We start from the raw sequence: 19731 nt of genomic DNA on the forward strand, positions 1-19731 counted from the left end.
AGCCTTTTTTTTCCTGGTGCAAGTCCCTACTACTAGATCTATTAACCCTGCGCAAATTTGCATAAATCCCCTGAACCTACCGGTAAGACCTCCTAGAATTACTGACTTTTTTATTTTCTGGTGGAAGTCCCGAGGTGTTAATCACCCCTGCTGAAATTTTCACACTTGATTATCTTCCTGTTTTTGTTGTGCAAACCACCCATTATCTTTGAGGCCTGGAACATTTGCATTTGTTCACTCAGAGTAGCTCAGATCCAAGGCAAGAGAAAAATCTGTGTTACAACCCTACAATGGAGCTGAAGGCCTCTCAGCAGGGTACTAGGAGGTGTTAGGTTCAGGGAATTTACGCAAATTTGCGCAGGGTTAGTAAATGTAGTAGTAGGGACAGCAGAAAAAAAAAGGCTCAATAATTCTAGTGCTAGCACCCCGCTGAGATTTTCACAGGCCTTCAGCTCCATTGTTCTCCTGCTTTTGTTGTGCAAAACACCCTCCCCCAACCAGGAGAGATTTGTGTATGTGTAGGAGTGGCATTGCTTGACTACAGCACAGTGCTGTGCATAAAAGCAGACCGACCAGGAGGGAGAATCATTTCTTCTTCGCATTTCTGAGAACGCACATCAGGATGGCCTCCGTATCACTGCCACCCAGGAAGAACCTATCCGCGCAACAGGCTTGGGCCTTGCTTCAGGAAATGGACGAAGCGGATTCTGATGGAGGAGAGGTTTTGTTTGTCCAGCGGGCCACTGACACCTCATCAGAAGAATCTGAAAAGGAGACGGAAGAACCCAACATGCCTCCTCGGAAGAGGCCCCGTGGTACTGGGAAGCCCTGTCTGAGCCAGACGGCAAAAGAAGGCACTGCGTGGGTAGAGGAGGACAATGGAATGCCCAGTGCAGGAGCAAATCGCTCGTGCTTCACTGCGCAAGCTGGACCCACAGAGTCTGCTGAGGTTTGTCATTGCCATGTTACATAAAATATTTATATAAACCCATTTAAAGTGAGGTTCATGTAAATTTACCATTCTCTATTTGTTTATCTTCCAACAGCGTAAAATTACAAGTGTGCTCCAAAGCTTCCTTTGCCTGTTAGACGTGGGAATGCTGCACACCATCAGAGACTGTACGGTACATCAAGCCCACAGAACAGAGCCGGATTGGAATTTGTCAGTTCATGAACTGATGGCATTCATTTCCATCCTGTTTGTAAGAGCAATCATGTGTCCCGTTGGTGCCATTGTGGATTGCTGGTCAGAAAGATTTCTGGTGCCAGTAATCAAAGAGACAATGCCCCGAGATAGATTCATTTCAATTATGCAACACCTTCGATTTGATGACAAGGACACGCGGGCAGAACGGGTGAAAACAGACAAATTTGCGGCGATCTCTGACATCTGGACACGCTTCAACGAGAACTGTGCTAAGAGTTTCACTCCAGGAGAACACATGACCATAGATGAACAACTGTTCCCTACCAAGGTTCGTTGTCCATTCACACAGTATATCGCAACCAAGCCAGACAAATTTGGGATCAAGTTCTGGATGGCCACAGACTTGGACACCAAATATGTCTGCAGTGCATCTCCTGACTTGGGAAAAGACCCCAGTCGTCAGAAGGGAGAGAGGCTGGCAGAGAACGTGGTCATGAAACTGATGGAGCCGTTTTTGGATGATGGGAGAAACGTCACAACGGACAATGTCTTTACTTCACTGTCACTGTCGCACAGACTGCTGCAGCGCAAAACAACGTTACTGGGCACAGTGAATAAAGTCCGGCGTGAACTTCCTCAACTTGCGCGGATGTATTCCGTAAGAGCAGCAACACGCAGGTGGCCAGTAGCAGTTTTCTACAATATGCTGGACCTGGCAGCGGGGAATGCCTACATTTTGTACAGGGCATGTACAGGGTGGGCAGGCAAAAGAAGATTGTTTCTGAGTATTCTAGCTCAGGAACTTCGTTGCCGATTCATGCAGCACAAGGAAATATTAGCACAGCCTGCTGAAGCTGCTGTGCCAGGGACTGGAAAGACAACGCAGTGCCAGGTGCAAGAGAGCTGCAACAGGAATCGCAGCAGGTTTACCTGTGCAACATGTAAGAAATTCACCTGTGCCAAATGCAGGGATGATGAACACTGGGTCTGCAAATGCTGTAAAGTTTGAAACACTTACAAAACAAATAAAACAGACTTGTGTACCCATATATTGTGAATGTGTGTCTTTTGTATCAATATGCCAGGAATTTCTGAAGGTTGTAACACAGAGGTTTGGCCTGGCTTGGATCTGTGATCTGTGAGCGAGCAAATGCAAATGTGCCAGGCCTCAAGGATAATGGGTGGTTTGCACAACAAAAGCTGAAGGAGAAACGAGCTGACGACCTGTGAAAATCTCAGCAGGGGTGATTAACACCTCGGCACTTGCACCAGAAAATAAAAGGTTTAGGGAAGTTACGCAAATTAGCGCAGGTTTAGTAAATCTAGTGTTAAATGCTGTTTTCAGTCAACGTAAAGTTCACTAAATTAAAATAAAATTTACACAAACTGTACCTAAGTGCAATACTTTTTCTTTCTGAGTTTACTTTTTTCCACTTTTTAATCACATTTATACCTAAAAGATATTCACACAGATTCAGACATATTCATTGAGCTCTGCACAGTTATCCATAAGGAGGAAACAAAACTCGGACTTGAAGAAAATGCACGCTGGTAAGAGCTTTACTCGGTTCCATTTTTATTTTGAATTCGGTTATTAATAAGTTGTTTGTTTGTTTGTTTGTTTTTTTTTTAAGTTGAATTATTAAAGAGTTTAAACGCCACAAAATTACAGACTATGCCCAAATGAAATAAATTCAAACCACAAAATCTACCAATGATGGCTGGAAGTTCACAAAGGAATCCTGTGTATCTTCTAAACAGCCGAAGGGCCAGTTTTCATGTTCACACTGAAGAATAATCACGTGCATATCAAGGACACGAAACCATCTGCTCTTTGAAAAGTCCACTGCCGTCCAGCTGCAGATCTTAATGACTGTGTGCACAAGAATGCTGACTTAACTGTGTTGGAAATAAGACCAACATTCTTAGATTTAAAGATGCATGAGGATGGAAAGCACTGTATCAAGCACAAGAGCTGTGTTTCATTTTCATAGTATAGTTTAGACTGTTTTGCTTTGTAGTTTATAGTTCATGTCAGGTGGCCAGGTTGGGTTTTTTTTATGTGCTAAAGTTCCTACAAACTACAGTGCAGGACTGATCAACTATTGCCACACAATGCAGTCACGCCAAATTCTTTTTCACAAATGTGAAATAATTTCATATTTAGCAACATCATTATGTAAATAACCAAGTCTAATATTTAAGAGACAAATGCAAATTGAACGACAACTCGTTTCTGTCAACACCACTGTAGCGGAACTGAAATTGCAGAAGCCAAGGTTCAAACACGGAAGTAAATAGCTGTGTACCAGAGCTGGGTAAGCTGGGTGCTCGCTGACCCTGGGGAAAAACAGCTTTAAAAGTATGAAGTTTACTTGCTGAAATAAAGGTAATGTTGTCATCTCCCTGAACCGCAGATGTTGGCGTAGCCGTGTAACGTTTGTTTGACGTATCAGCCGGTGTTATCAACACGTAGGTCCTTCTAGGAGGACTCCGCTACAAAGCGACAGGGGTGCCAAATCCTCGAATTTACGTCTAATTATTCATTTATGTGATATAATGTATTATTATGTGTAACTGAACTGTATAAGTGTCGTTAACTACCGGAGACACTTCACCTAGCAGCGTAAGCGAGAGGCAAAGGAAAAGACTGATCAGTTTGACAACTCACACCACCTGTACCCTTGAACAGACGATTTTCTCTGTCCTCAGTCTGAAGTTATTGCTACAATTTATACATTTATTATTATCATTCCTTTATTTATTATGATTCATATTCCTTTAAAAACGCTTGATAGACAAGGTTGAAATTTACAGATGTTTTAAAATCAAAAGATTTGTCAACATTAAAAATTCCTCCCTGTGTTTTTATGTGACCTTTATTGTGTGCTCATCTTAACCATTCCTTTGTCCCATTTTTCATTAGATGCTTTCTGTTATATTCAGAAAAGGCAGCTTTGCAGCCCAGAAGGTAACATACACATGATTTTACCTTTTCATTGCTTTTTGTAGTTTTATAACTTAAAAAAAAACTTTATCGTGAATATCTTTCCAGGTATTACACTGGGCAGGTCCTATGCAAAAATGCTGGCCATCAGCTGGGCCTGGGGCTTCTGTTTGTGGATCTGTATCTTCCAGCTGGGCTTCACCAGCTAGTCTCTGGTTTGCAGGAAGAGGAACAGGACAAGCAAAAGCTCTTGCTGTGTTTAGTTTTAATAAGACTGACCTCTTCCAGAGAAACCAGAATCATGATGTTTCTTTTTGGATGAGGAGCCAACACTTCCACACTTCTGTTGCGAGGTTGAAAAAGCGAGCACTGCCTGAACCTCCTCCTAGAGAACTCGATCTGTTGCGCTATGACATGAAGGACTTGTTGAAAAGTCCCAGACCTGCCCTCTACCTGGGGTTTGCGGGGCTTGTCCCCTTCGTCTCACCCACCTTGTTTATGGCTGTGACTGAGAGCTACTACCCAGAGTTGGCGTATGCCCAGCTAGCCTATACTGCCTCCATCGTTTCTTTCCTTGGTGGAGCGAGATGGGGATTCGCTCTTCCCGAGAGCAGCCCAGCAAAACCTGACTGGATAAACCTGGCCAACAGCGTCATCCCCTCCCTCTTGGCCTGGGTGGCCATGCTGATGAGTGACAGCATTGTTCCTGCTGCCACCATGGTCATCATGGGACTCGGAATCTCACTCCATTATGATCTGTCTCTCCTTCCCACTTACCCCAGTTGGTTCAAAGCCCTGCGCGCCATCCTAACCATTGTTGCGTTTTTTTCTCTCTTAGGCACCCTTATAATGAACGGTTCATACCCAGAGAAGAGCATTTTCAGAGATTGATGACATTTGGCTGGACGGGGCATCCCTGGGTTGTGCTAAATCTTTATTTGGGTGATCTGACTTCAAAGTTTTTCTTGATATTGATGATCTCTGAACCTGTTGGGTTGATCTCTGTTTCTAGAAGTTGCCTGTGTTAAATATCATGTTACAAACTGAACTCTGTTAAAGCAAACCAGAGATAAAAATAAATAAATAAAATTTAAGTCTGTCTGTCCACCTTTTAGTAACATGTGTTCCACTTGTTCATGGTAATGTGGACAAAATTTGTTCCATACTGTTTTGTCTTCCACATAAAGCCATTACATTAAACTTGAACCTAGTCTTTCATATTATAGAGAAGAAGCATGTGTCAGTGATTTTTAAAACCACTAGGAGACGCCAAAGTCAACGATGTTCATATTGTATGAAGCAAGAAGGAAAATAAAAGACATTGAAATTATAATCTTCTTACTGAGTTAATATTTAACACACACTGGGGAAGATAATTGTTCTATCTCCTACAAAATTTGTAAGTTTGCTCACTTTGAAAATATTAAAAAAGAAACAAACAGTTGCCCTGAACCCCATAGCAGAAAAACATGCCTGACTGTTGTGATGCTGGTGTTTGGGTCATACTCAGCATTTCTTTTCTTCATTTGATGCCAAAGAGCTCCGATTATGGTTTCATTTGGTCACAACACTTTCTCCCAATTCATCGCAGAATCGTTTAGATTCTCACTGGCAAACTTAAGACTGGCCTGAACATGTGTTGTGAGATCTCAGCCTATTACAGTGTGTTGTGTTGAATGAATGATGTCCTTGATGCCTGTGGTCCTAACTGCCTTTAGGTCATTAACAGGCTCCTCCTGTGCGGTTTGAGCTGATCTACCACTTATCTCATGATCATTCTCATCCAGTGAGGTAAGATCTTGCATGGATCTCCAGACTGGGGGCGATTGATGGTCATTTTATATTTCTTCTATTTCCGAATAATTGGATTCCTGCTGATAGTCTTATAGCCCATTTTCCTTACCTGGTTCAAAGAATTTGCCCATATTATGTTTTGAGTTGTTAAATGAAAATTGCATATTTTTTAGGCAACATTTGCACTTCAAATTAGCAGCTCCACTGTTACACTGTAGTATTGACATCACCAGGGAAAGCAGTTATTACATAAGCCCTGAAGTGGAGTAATCTCTACTTAAAGCCTCAGCGATCGAGTGTCACACGAGACCAGAGACGTGAACACAGTGTAGAATAAAAACCTGAGCTCACTGTACACTAATTGTCTCAGCCGGACAACAAATAATTTTATTATTGTTTGAAAAGAAATGCACGCACATCTTTTAACATTTGTATCCAGATTTATTCACATAAACACCAGCGCCTAATAAAGACATATTTGAAAGAAAGGCAAGAGAAAACAGGGGTGTTGAAGTCCACAGATATCTGAGAATAAAAAAACATATAAGGCACAGTTCTCCTTTTCTGTCCCATATAAAAAGACCCTTTTAATGAACCAATGACCCTCAGATGAAACCCCTTATTAAAAAGTCAAACCTCTCTCAGATGTCACACAATGTGTAAATACAGTATTGCACTTGTTTGTTTGTTTTAGTTTCTGCAGATTTCTTTGTGAAACAGTTTCCCCACCACACGTGGGTCTTGGTCAGATTATTTTTGATGATAAGAAGATAAACAAAAAACAGAAAATTGCAGCAGGTGACTTCTTGGACTTTTTGATTAAATATTAGAGTAACGTTTCTATTCAAAAATTAAACCAAAAAGAAATTACCCTGATAAGTGTTCTTGGTTTTCAAAGCCAGAGATGAACTCATCTGAAGTAGATCATGAGGCTTGTTGGAGTACATAAAGCTAGGAGTGCACAATAAACGCAACCAACATTTGGAAACTTTGTAGAGATTTTCCTACTCACTGTCAGCCCTGAGTTAGCGCTTCAGGATTTTCTTTATATGAGCAAAGGCCTGCGGTCTCAGTGGACTGCAGGTAAACAAGGGCAAACAACATATGTAAAAAAGGAGGGAGTGTTTTGAAATTTAAAAAGAAAAAAGTTGGGTGCACCTTTTCTTACACTCGTAAACACATGCGGTCACTGAGAACTCTGCTGCCTACTTCTGAATACCCAGACCAGACCGCATGTACTCGTACACCACGTAGCTAATGCTGACGGCTGGTATGACCTTCATGAAATTGGGCAGGATGCCGCGGTAAAGTCCAAAGAAGCCCTCCTTTTTCATAATCTTCTTCACCATCAGATTCATCGGCAGCTGCTCTGAGCCCTCAACAGAAGCTGAGAAAAGAAAGGTAAAGCCAGATGAGTGAAGAAAAAGATCTCCTCATGTTTGAAATCTCTAAATTTTAGAGGTTTTGGTTGCTTATAAGCAACATATGTTTGAAATTAGCTGATTAAAGAACTGAAAATTGTTTTCCAAGTGTAAATGTTGATGACTTCAGAATAAAGCACAAAGTCCTCAGTTAAACCTCATAACCACGGTTTTAAGGTTATTTAACCCCCTCTGTGGACAGTTTTGAAGTATTTCTTTTATTTGAATGATACCTCATTGAAGTTAAGAGACAAATGCAAAATAAAACCTATTCCAGTATATTTATGTGGATACTTTTTGGTGGCCCACCATGTTTCAGGTGTTTTATATATCATCATTTGGAAGTCTTAAATTATTTAAACACAACTTCTAAAGAAACAATAATACTGGACATATTTTACTGTGCTACTTTTTTAAATTTTAAAATGCAGAACCAGTTGGTAAAAAAACCAAAGTAGCCGATACTGCTAATCAAATGCACTTGATTACTAATCATCAGCCAGTAAGAGCACCTGTATTAAAGCAGAAGTTTTGGCAGTTAACACAACACCAAGGAGGAAAAACATCAGCAATGGTCTTAGAGATGCAACTGTTGCGGCTCATCAGTCTGAGAAGGGTTATAATCATCCTGCAGTGAAAAGGATTATCGACAGAATGTATGATGCTCAGAGAAAAACCTTACGAGAGCTGTGCACGAATGCAGCAAAGCTTAATGACGAGAGACTAATGAAATCAAATGGAAAACCTCAAGCACTTAAGACCTGTTAAGAATCAGGTGATGTTTTTTAAATCATGTTTTTAAATTATGTCCTATAAAAACTTGGGGCTTTTTTCACATTACTGCAAGTAAAATTTAGATAAAGGGCTTGTTTATTATATTTTGTACTCTTGTAGTTTTACTTTAAATGGTTTCAGCACTCATTCAGGTCCTTTACCGTTTCCTCTCTTGAATACTGAAGCACATGCATGGCTCAAATGTCTAATAAACAGAGTAGTTATAAAGAACTCACATAGATTTATTAATTTTCCATTTAAGCAAAGATTTCATGAAAAAATCTTGAATTTCCTCGTAAAACACTTGAACAACTCAGTGGCATTATGGTACTACAAGTTAAATGCAAGCATTAATAAGGGGGGCTATTTCTTTAAGGTTCACCGTACCTTGTGCTTGCATGCGGGTTCGGATCAGAGCCAGGGGATAGCTGGCCAGCTGGCCGCAGGTGCTGGAAATGGTACCACAGCCCAGCAGCACCAGAACCCCTGGATTGGCTGTGTCTTTGGCATAGTGGGACAACCAGAAGTTCTTCAAGCTCTGGTATGGAATACACAGGAATGACAGGTGAGAGTGAGGGTTGATGCATCATATTTTGCAAAATCAGCACACAAGTGATGCTTAAACAGATTAAAATGGAGTTTTCTATGGAAGGTGTTGTAGGTGATTCTGAACCTTCCGAACATTTTTCCAGACAGGAATGATTCATCAGGATTTACCTCATACACTGCCAGATCTATCCCAGCGTAGGGGATAATGCCCAGAATATTGGGAATGTAGCCCTTGTAAAACGCCTTCACTCCCTCTTTCTTCAGGACTTTCTTGGCACAGTCAAACATTCCCGAGTACTGTCCGGTTTTCCTCAAGGTCATACGGGTTTTCATCACCTGAAGAGACAAAGATGATTAGTGTGGCTGTTTTACATCAGGCTGCACATTTGACTTAACGTGTTACTGCATCTTTTATGCTACTGGATTGGTTAAGACATCTAAAATTTGTTTGGACACTAAGATATGATCAAACAAGACACATGAGGTAATTAACAAACCAATAAAACTGCACACACCATGTATAATGTGGGTGTATGTGTTAGTCCCCGTAGAGAAATTACTCCTCTGCATTCACTCAGTGAAGAAGTGGGCAGCGTGTAGGGACGGTAACTTGCTCAGGGGTACCTCAGTGTAGCCTAGCCGTTCAGTGGATTCGAACCCCCGACCTTCCGATCACGAGGCAACCACTTTACCTACTGAGCTATTCCTGCCCCTTACTGATAATGGATATGGAAACTTTCTTGCCCCTCCTGTGGTGTCTCCTCCTGTTACTATCATCCACACGTGCACTCTTCATGCATCTGTGCTGTAAAGACTACACTTCCACTCACCTCCATGGGGTAGATGGCAGTTTGTGCGGTGGCTCCAGCCAACGATCCTGCCATGAACCTCTCGTGGGACTTCACCTTACCCGGTTCACTGGACAGCAGCTTCTTATACTGGTGACACGGGAACATGAAAACCAAACGGCTCAGCAGGATCACACATCGGTGACAAAAGTGACTGCTAGTGTTAGAAGTTCTCAACATGTAACATTTAACGTGACCATAAGCTGCGATTTATACTGGAGTCTGTAAAGAGGAAGAGAACTTACCTGTTCATAAGCCATGAATTTAATGGCTGTCTCGGGGGCGATCTTCATGACATTGATACCATTTCCTCTCCACAAAGAAGTCACCCCTCCTTCTTTTAGCATTTGCTTGAAGCCGCTGACCAGGCTGATTTTGTTGGTTGTAGATGCGTGCACCTGGGGGGGAAAAGCACTTTTAAGTTATAACTAAGCAGCAAGGGCTCGAAATTCAATTGCTGAAATTCAAAGTGAGCATCAGAATGGAGAAGAAGGGTGATTTAAATGAGTTTGAATATAGTACAGTGGTTAGCATATAAGCATGGATCCACCCTGCCATGAATCATTGGGTCAGGCTGGTGGTGATGGTGTAATGGTGTGGGCGATATTTACTTTGGTACACTTTGGACCCATTGCTACCAATAGAGCTTACCTGAGTGCTAATGGTGGCCATTTTCATCCCTTTATAACCACTGTGTACCCCCCCTTCTGATAGCTGCTTCCAGTATCATAATGCATCATGTCACTAAGCTTAAATCAACTGGTTTCTTGAACATGATAGCAAGTGTACTGTACTGATCACAATCCAATAGAGAGCCTTTTGGGATGTGGTGGAACAGGAGATTTGTATCATGATGTGCAGCCGACAAATCTGCAGCAACTATGTGATGACGTCATGTCAATATGGAGCAAAATCTCTGAGGAATGTTTCCAACACCGTGCTGAATCTGTTCCATGAAGAATGAAAGCAGTTCTGAAGGGAAAAGTGAATCCAACCCAGTACTAGTAAGATGTACCTAATAAAGTGTCTGCTGATTGTTTATGTGATATTTTCTAAAAACAGGATAACCCAAACTAACACAAGACCATTCTTCTAAGCTAATTCTGCACCATTTTTTGCAACCATGCCACGGCATTTTGAAGCACACTTATCACCACATGGACCAATGAGCACATTTAGTAAAAATCCAATTCCTGGAGAAAAGGACCGATGAACAACCCAACAGGCATTTTATAAAATCTAAAAGAAATCTTGACCCACCTGCATGAAGACCTTCATTCTGTCCAGAGGGGCGGTTCCTGTACGGGACACAGCACCCGCCACTGCTCCTGCAGTCAGCTGCTTCCACCACAGACCTGTGGTCTTCTCCTCCTCTGTGAACTCATCTGGGATGGTGAGGCTGTCACCAATGTCCAAAACCTACACCCAATACAGTACAATCAAGTCACAGTCAAAGAGACTGACTGCTGACAATAGACTGTCTATATAAGATGCACATAGCCTCTGGGACAGTCTTAATCCTGTAACCTCTGTAATTATTAGTAGAAATATTTATTATTTACAAAAATAAATAAAACATCCACTCTATAAAAACTAGAATAAATTTATCAAATAATAAATCCAACATATATTTATTAATAATAATAATAATAAAAAAATATATACCCCCATTGCAGTTCCACCTTTAAGGTCCAGTAAGACGATAAGTTGCTCCTGCACTTTTCTTTTCCCAAGCTAACTACTCAGTTATAAGGGTTTTGTTTTGTTTTGTTTTTTCACAGAGAACAAGTACCGGTAATGCTATTTGATAATTGGGCTCGCTTGCTAGCACTGGCTAATTAGCGCTATTAGCTATATTCTGATTTTGTCTCTTACACTACCATTTTGAATCCTTTTAAATGCAGCTTAAAAGGAAGGAAGGACCCTTAAAGGCCCTTTCTGAACTGAGCGGTTTCTGTCACACTTCAAGCCTTATTAGAACAAAATGGTTTGCATCAGAAGTTAGTGAGGGTGGTTTCTGCCTATGCAGCCACCCTTTGGAAAACCCAGGAACTATTTTAGCAATCATTAAACCACGTCTTTATTAATAAATGTAAAGGTGTCAAAACTCACCGTTAAAACCCACTAGACCGCTCTGCAGATGAACTTTTAGCTAAGCTGGGCAGCCTCATAACCACACATTCCCAGCTTCACCTTAAACGTAATGCCTAGAAGGATGGGACACATGCCATATCCTTATCCAAAACTTGCATAACTACAGGTCGATGCTGCGAGATCACTTACATCACCGCACGTCACTGACGTAAAGCTGCCGTTTTGAGATCACAGGTGCAGCAGGGGGGTTGTTTTTTTTTTTTTTTTACTTTTACCACTGCAGTAATTGTATCAACCTTCTTTTTAAACAAACCACAAATAACAAATCTGCCCCCTTAAGACATTTTTAAGGCAGGAGTTGACGGCTAACATTAGTTTTAGTTTTATCTGCAAATAGAACACTGTGTTATAAAATTATAGGTGATGATTTGGCTAGAAATTTGCCTTGGCACCCTTGAAGCTTAGATTACCTGTGCATTACGTCAGGTATGATGTGGTTTTAAAGAATGCTAGTCAGCGGATGGACCTCTTCATACCTGACATGATGTAAAGGTGAAAATATTAACTTGTGTTCTCCAGTGGACATAATTGCTACACTATTTCTAAACTAGCTCAACCATGCCTCAGCTAAAGATAATAAAACTTTTACCCATGACCAGATGACAACCAAAACTCAACATCTGAATACAAGAACCTACCATGTCCACATCCACCTCATACAGCCAATCATCTTCCAAGTCGAGGAAAAACCAGCTTTCCTGATGTTGCTGTTGCTGCTGGTGAGGCTGCAGCAGAACCAAGGCCATCTCAAGCCTTTGATAAGGCTGCTAGCTCTAGCAGTTCTAACAAAGGACAAGGTCCCTCCTATAAACACCAGTTCTCAGACCCGTCAGGATCCTTCACACGATTCTGATCAAGGGCCCAGACAGAGGTCGACAGTCCGCAGAGCAACGCACTAAATCCAAAGAGTTTCGGCTTGAACGCTGGAAATAACGAGACCTTTTCATTGCCATAGATGCTCCCAACAAGTCTTCTCTCCTGTTCCTTTCTAGACTAATTAGTCTTCCTCTCACCTCCTCCAGTCCTCCTAAATGATACACTAATCCACCCACAGCTCAGGCTGAAATTAGCTCATCTCTGCCAAGGTTAGAAATCATTAGACTTCCGAGTTTATGCCAGTGAATGAACTCAGCGAACGCTAGAGATTAACCACTGACTGAAAGTGGACTCTAGCACGCAACTGTACTTAAATAGAGGGAGCAGCCCTTCAGGGTTTGATTATTCCCTGATAATCTAATAAAATGTTTGAGTTTCATGTTTGCTCCATTCAAGAAGATTTCTTTTACCATTCAGAGTTAATTTCATTCACAAGTGACAAATTCTTCAGACTCCTCCCCCCTTTCATCTGCTCTGGTCATGAATGAATCACACTACTCATCTGTTGCCAAAAGTCCCCCAAATCCGTTATTGCATGTCACCTCTCTGTGGCAGAAGCCTGCACTGCAACTAAAATATTAACAGTATGCAGAGTTTAAACTTCAATATATATATATATATATACAGTGGGGCAAAAAAGTATTTAGTCAGCCACCGATTGTGCAAGTTCCCCCACTTAAAATGATGACAGAGGTCAGTAATTTGCACCAGAGGTACACTTCAACTGTGAGAGACAGAATGTGAAAAAAAAAAATCCATGAATTCACATGGTAGGATTTGTAAAGAATTTATTCGTAAATCAGGGTGGAAAATAAGTATTTGGTTAATAACAAAAATACAACTCAATACTTTGTAACATAACCTTTGTTGGCAATAACAGAGGTCAAACGTTTACTATAGGTCTTTACCAGGTTTGCACACACAGTAGCTGGTATTTTGGCCCATTCCTCCATGCAGATCTTCTCAAGAGCAGTGATGTTTTGGGGCTGTCGCCGAGCAACACGGACTTTCAACTCCCGCCACAGATTTTCTATGGGGTTGAGGTCTGGAGACTGGCTAGGCCACTCCAGGACTTTCAAATGCTTCTTACGGAGCCACTCCTTTGTTGCCCAGGCGGTGTGTTTTGGATCATTGTCATGTTGGAAGACCCAGCCTCGTTTCATTTTCAAAGTTCTCACTGATGGAAGGAGGTTTTGGCTCAAAATCTCACGATACTTGGCCCCATTCATTCTGTCCTTAACACGGATCAGTCGTCCTGTCCCCTTGGCAGAAAAACAGCCCCATAGCATGATGTTTCCACCCCCATGCTTCACAGTAGGTATGGTGTTCTTGGAATGCAACTCAGTATTCTTCTTCCTCCAAACACAACGAGTTGAGTTTATACCAAAAAGTTCTACTTTGGTTTCATCTGACCACATGACATTCTTCCAATCCTCTGCTGTATCATCCATGTGCTCTCTGGCAAACTTCAGACGGGCCTGGACATGCACTGGCTTCAGCAGCGGAACACGTCTGGCACTGCGGGATTTGATTCCCTGCCGTTGTAGTGTGTTACTGATGGTGACCTTTGTTACTTTGGTCCCAGCTCTCTGCAGGTCATTCACCAGGTCCCCCCGTGTGGTTCTGGGATCTTTGCTCACCGTTCTCATGATCATTTTGACCCCACGGGATGAGATCTTGCGTGGAGCCCCAGATCGAGGGAGATTATCAGTGGTCTTGTATGTCTTCCATTTTCTGATTATTGCTCCCACAGTTGATTTTTTCACACCAAGCTGCTTGCCTATTGTAGATTCACTCTTCCCAGTCTGGTGCAGGTCTACAATTCTTTTCCTGGTGTCCTTCGAAAGCTCTTTGGTCTTGGCCATGGCGGAGTTTGGAGTCTGACTGGTTGAGGCTGTGGACAGGTGTCTTTTATACAGATGATGAGGTCAAACTGGTGCCATTCATACAGGTAACGAGTGGGGGACAGAAAAGCTTCTTACAGAAGACGTTACAGGTCTGTGAGAGCCAGGGATTTTCCTTGTTTGAGGTGACCAAATACTTATTTTCCACCCTGATTTACGAATAAATTCTTTACAAATCCTACCATGTGAATTCATGGATTTTTTTTTCACATTCTGTCTCTCACAGTTGAAGTGTACCTCTGGTGCAAATTACTGACCTCTGTCATCATTTTAAGTGGGGGAACTTGCACAATCGGTGGCTGACTAAATACTTTTTTGCCCCACTGTATATATATATATATATATATATATATATATATATATATATATATATATATTTTTTTTTTTTTTTTTTTTTTTACCTAAAACACACACCAACCCATGTCCAATAATAATAATAAATATGGCATCTTCTGCAACAAAACCAGCCATTGAAGTAGTGCAAAACAACACCTGGAATTGTCTGCACTGGCCACTGCAATCACACCAACTACTCAAACATCAGCAACAACTGCAACCATCTGAAACTAATGCCACCTACTGCAAACGAAGCAAACGTTAAAACAACAGCGACACATACAGCATAATGTAGAGATAGTGAGTAGCGCTCCTCACCGTGGTGTGCTTCCAGTAGCGGACGATCTCCTGCAGGTTGGTGGCTGGGTTAAACAGGAAGTGCTCTCGCCATTCATTCCAGTCCACAGTCATGGTGCCATCCACATCAATACTGTAGGTTAGATGATTTTTTATTTTATTTAAAAACTAAACCATTAAGGCTGTATACTTAATATGCCACTGCTCTACTTTCATGTTCTGCTACTGTCCTCACTGGCCCCTCCAGCCCCACTTCCCTCATCAGTTACTGCATTTTGTGTTTACTCTAGTTCCACTGTTATGTGTACTCCCGCACATGTGCAGCTTCAAGCTTTGTTTATGCAAATCCTGTGCATTACAGTTCAGTGCTGCAGCATGAACCACAACTGACAACTGACTGTATTTATATGTATTTACTGTTCTTTGTGTGTGTATGTGTGTGTTGATATTTTGAATATAAAATAACGATAAGATAAATATAATTAAGATTAAAAAAATAACATGATATATTAACGCACATGCTATAATACATGAGTGAAGTGAGCAAGCATGTTGGCCTGGCCAAAACCACCAGTAATGTGGTTTATTTCCTAGTTTCTGCAAATAATGAAGGATTTATGGAACAAACTGTAAATCTGATAAACACACAGGAGTTTTCAGAGTTGTAACGTTGGTTGTAACGATGGGCGTAGCTGTGGGAAGCTTATTGTTTTTTGTTGATGAGTGAGTATAGGGGTGGGATTTAATAAGTTTTCTTCGTCCCACTCCTTTTCAGGTAATTTTTGTTTTTTGTTTTGTGCACTTTATATTCAATATATGTATTTTTGTTGTGCCTGAAATGAACAAATAAATGAAATGAAAATGAAATGAAAATGTAATCAATACCAGTAGTTCTTTCATTCTCACTAAACTGCTAGTGTGTTAAAACCATGTGTTACTCTTTCTTTACATCCAAATGTGTAGTGAGTTTGAGTATCAGCATGACATTAAACACACCAATAAACATATTCTGACTGACAAGACGTGGCTTGGTCCAAAGTCTGCGACCAGTCGTGCACTTGCGATTTGAAAATATTATTCTCTGGTGTCGATGCGCCGCGTCGGGAGTGTAAAATATCTTGCCAGCTCTTTATCATGTGCACTCACTCCTCTTTTCAGCCAAACCACACACTGAGCCAGTTATCAGTCGCTCACACGGGTTCCCACCTTTAACTTGCGGCGCGTCAGGCTGCTTTCTTTCTCGTCTCGCTCGGGACACTGCTGTAAGTTCACAGTTTGCTTGTGGAGTAACAGTTATAAAAAATAAATAAATAAGCTGAAATACCTTTGAAGGATTTTCTCTGCATGCTCTTTGCTGATTTCCAGCCCCAGATCAGCAAGTGACTGCCTTATCTCCGTAATGTCTATACGACCTGTAGAAAGTAAGCATTTATTTGTACTTTTTCTCTTTTTGTGCATTTTTAATATTAAAATGTGCTACATAATAAAATGGCACCGTACCATCTTTATTTTTGTCCAAGCTCTTGAAGGTCAGTTGTAATTTCTTCTCATGTTCTTTCAGGTACTTGGAGAACTCGCTGAAGTCGAGCCCCTCATCTTTGTTTCTGTCTCCAGAAGAAATTATTTTCTAAAGGGGAAGAAAAAAAACACACACACACAGAACATTAGCAATCATTCTGCTTCGTGTTGCCGTACCTCATTTGTTTGCTGCAGCCGGGTGTTTGACCTCCTCATAAGGCGGAGGGAGAGGTCTGGGTTCTGCTGAGCCATAAGGGGAGTCTTCCATCTCCTGCTCAAACGGCAGCTGGCTGATTGTGGCGGTGGGTGGCAGAATAACGCAGCAAAATGCTCCTTTACTTTATCTCAACTCACTCTCTGTGTCTCTGTCTGCCCGAGTTACTGCCATTGCTTTCACAAGTGTTAATGATGTCCCAAGATCAAGACAAAAAAAAATCCATTGTTTCTCCAGGCTGAAGCGAATTAATGGAAACAAAAATATCGCCTGGTACCAAATCTGTTATGAGCATTGGCTCTTTGTTAAGAAGTAAACCAGCAACTGAGAACTGTCAGTATGTTTGCATGAGAGCACAAAGGAGGAGAGCATTATAGTTTTGACAGATTAATTTTTGCTCTGAATTAGGGCACTGACCAAATTAGGTTATCTGCCTTACTACCCATTTATTACACAGTTATGATAATAGTGCACACATAAAACTGTTTTATAGCACCTGGTTACACACAGCAGCGGCCTCTCCTTACCTTACCCGCCTCAAACTTTTAAAGCCATCTGACAGACTTATGAGTGCGGGGAATGTGCAGTTGTTTGATGAGTAAAGGTGGGACCTTCCACTTACAGTCTTAACCCATAGTAAAAGTTCACCTTTGAGATAGCTTTAAAAATTCTAGAGCAGTTTTTTTTCCCAATCCCTTCAGCTCTTTACAGACGCCTGGTTGTCCTGAGTGCAATTCCAGAGAATTCAGAGTTTGTCTTCACTACTCAATCTGTTTTCAAGAAACTGAAGAAAAGACTTTTAAGCCATGACAACAAAGCATGCACATGGAAATAACCTCTCACAGATACTGCACTTTCAGAGTAAGGGCATTTTCAGCAGCTACACAAAAGTGACTGTTTGTGACTGTGGAGGAGAGGTTTAGTGTTAGTTTAAGGACAAGACTGCTGTCAGATCTTTTGGAGCCTGTTGTGCAGGTATATGGACTTAATTGCCTTGCTCAAAGATGCATAACCAAAGAAAGGAAGGGCGTGCAACAATATTTAGAATCTAGATGGCTTAAGAAATGCTTTTAACCCCAACTAGGCATAGATAAACTTGAAAAACAAGTACTTAATAGTATGTCTGTGAAGGTTCTCAGTCATCCAGGTCATCGTATTCTAAGGAGATTGGAAAGAAAAGCGTCTGGACTTTTTTAAGTTTCTTGAAGATGTTTCACCTCTCATCTGAGAAGCTTCTTCAGTTCTAAGAGCAAGAGCAAGTCCTTAAAAGCTCCTAAAGCTTCCTGGGAATTTGAACTTCTGCTGATGAGGTGCCGAGAGAACTTTTACTTTTTCCAACTTGTGAAAATATTACTGAGGCTGCACTACACAGCTCTCGCTTTTATCTCTGGCTGAACTGCAAATCTTAGTTCAGTTTCAGTTGTATTTGTCATATGCAAATTAGCACAGGGTCAACATTGCAATGTGTTTGACGAGCAGCAGTCACTCAGCAGCATGATACAGTAGGTGTCTAGAGGTCCAAAATAACCTGGGGTGTAACAATCAGCTGATGAGACGATTATGTTATAATTGCACTATTTTGTCAGTCAAAAAATTGGTACCACGTGCATCCTCTCAAAGACAGACCTTTGCCTGAAAATCGGACATTTGGTTAAAAGTCAGTGTAATGCGCACAAAAAATAAGAACCCAGTCATCATAAAGATCAGTAACGAAAACAAATAAATAACCTTCTAAAAGTAAATCTGACTGCACTTGGCTGCTCTGGCGGCTGTAATTTCACTTCTTTTAAGGTTAACGCTGCCGCTACAAGAAATATTTGTTGTGGTTTTCTCTCCGTGTTTGGGATTTCTGCGCACTCCTGTTTGGAGCCGTTACTCTACCTGAGCTGCCCCTTTCTCAGCCTTGATGCCCATAGCATCCAGGCCTGCCTTCAGCTCGGACACATCCACTTTTCCATCCTTGTTCGTGTCCAGCTTGGCGAACAGCTCTTCGTATGCTTTCGACGCATTGTCAGCACATCGACAGTCCGTAAAAAAGAGCTTCCTCGCCACCTGATACATCTTAAAACTATAAATGAAAACGTCGCAGGCCTTTAGAGCTACACACACACTAACAGAAACTGGGTAAGCAATCTGATGTGGCAACTGATTCCTGTGGCTTGCGCTTCTGGTTTTAGGACTTCCGCGGTGTAGCCTGGGGAAGTGATAGAAAAGTCCTTATGGGTCGGCGTCGGCGTAAAGTCCAGCGGGCACACGATAATGTGCAGATTTGGCCAACAGAGAGCTTTTTGCGGATGAGGTAGGAGCGCTGTACAGATCGGTGGAGGGACTCGGTTGACTTCGCCTTGGGAGACCTCCTCTTTTTAGTGGCCACACGCACACGCTCACGGAGACACACCCTTCAACAACAACACACGCGCACTGCTCTGTTACTATTACTCGTGGGCGGCATTTCAACATTTCCTCACAAGTCAACTATAGCTTTTTCTCATCCTCTCAAGTCTTGTCCACCTTTAGGCGTTTTTACTTGGTTTGCTGTGGTGGAAACGTCCCCACGCGAACGCACGCACGCGTTCAGACTGTACAGTAGCCTAGTGTGCAAGGATCATCATCCTGTACCCATCGGTCTGCAGTACAAAGTCGGTATAACTTATCTTTGTCTATCCGGTGAGTCATACTCAAAAGAATCCGGCAGCTGCTCTGGGCAAAATTAACCCCATAAGCTTGTAATTGCCTCAAAGCACGGGAGGGGTGCTCTTCAAGGCCACTTTGACATATTTTGTTTAAAATCTTTCAGAGAAATTGTACATCTTCATGTTTAATTGGACCTGCTTGGGAACAGCTTTTTAACCGCTACTAGGGATGGGAAAAGTTTCTAAAATAACACATACGCTGTTAAATTGTGCAAGTTGTGCAACAGAGTTTATTGGCTGTACAGTTCCTACGCTGTAC

At 41.7% G+C, this 19731-nt stretch overlaps 3 protein-coding genes across 4 annotated transcripts; 2 read left to right on the forward strand and 1 right to left on the reverse strand.

Annotated features, from left to right (window-relative positions):
- Positions 1 to 4: 4 nt before the first annotated feature.
- Positions 5 to 2422, forward strand: LOC146498900 (uncharacterized). The gene is made up of 2 exons (XM_085137242.1): positions 5 to 949; positions 1047 to 2422. The coding sequence occupies exons 1-2, from the start codon at positions 623 to 625 to the stop codon at positions 2154 to 2156; spliced, it is 1437 nt and encodes a 478-aa protein (XP_084993368.1). The 5' UTR covers positions 5 to 622; the 3' UTR covers positions 2157 to 2422.
- Positions 2423 to 3393: 971 nt separating this feature from the next.
- LOC146498901 (transmembrane protein 69-like) lies at positions 3394 to 7020 on the forward strand. Its single transcript, XM_085137803.1, has 3 exons — positions 3394 to 3536; positions 4074 to 4118; positions 4203 to 7020. The coding sequence occupies exons 2-3, from the start codon at positions 4074 to 4076 to the stop codon at positions 4983 to 4985; spliced, it is 828 nt and encodes a 275-aa protein (XP_084993929.1). The 5' UTR covers positions 3394 to 3536; the 3' UTR covers positions 4986 to 7020.
- Positions 4417 to 19418, reverse strand: LOC146498902 (mitochondrial adenyl nucleotide antiporter SLC25A24-like). 2 transcript variants are annotated; one of them, XM_085137798.1, is made up of 10 exons: positions 18661 to 19418; positions 16548 to 16674; positions 16372 to 16459; positions 15069 to 15180; positions 10741 to 10899; positions 9726 to 9878; positions 9463 to 9570; positions 8801 to 8968; positions 8471 to 8621; positions 4417 to 7275 (listed from the first exon to the last, which is right to left on the reverse strand). In XM_085137798.1, the coding sequence occupies exons 1-10, from the start codon at positions 18838 to 18840 to the stop codon at positions 7094 to 7096; spliced, it is 1428 nt and encodes a 475-aa protein (XP_084993924.1). In that variant the 5' UTR covers positions 18841 to 19418; the 3' UTR covers positions 4417 to 7093. The 2 variants fall into 2 exon arrangements, with proteins under 2 accessions (XP_084993924.1, XP_084993925.1); XM_085137799.1 differs by having other exon boundaries at positions 16774 to 18793.
- Positions 19419 to 19731: the final 313 nt, after the last annotated feature.

Source organism: Neolamprologus multifasciatus, chromosome 17, assembly GCF_963576455.1.
Source record: "Neolamprologus multifasciatus chromosome 17, fNeoMul1.2, whole genome shotgun sequence".
Lineage (NCBI taxonomy): Eukaryota > Metazoa > Chordata > Actinopteri > Cichliformes > Cichlidae > Neolamprologus > Neolamprologus multifasciatus.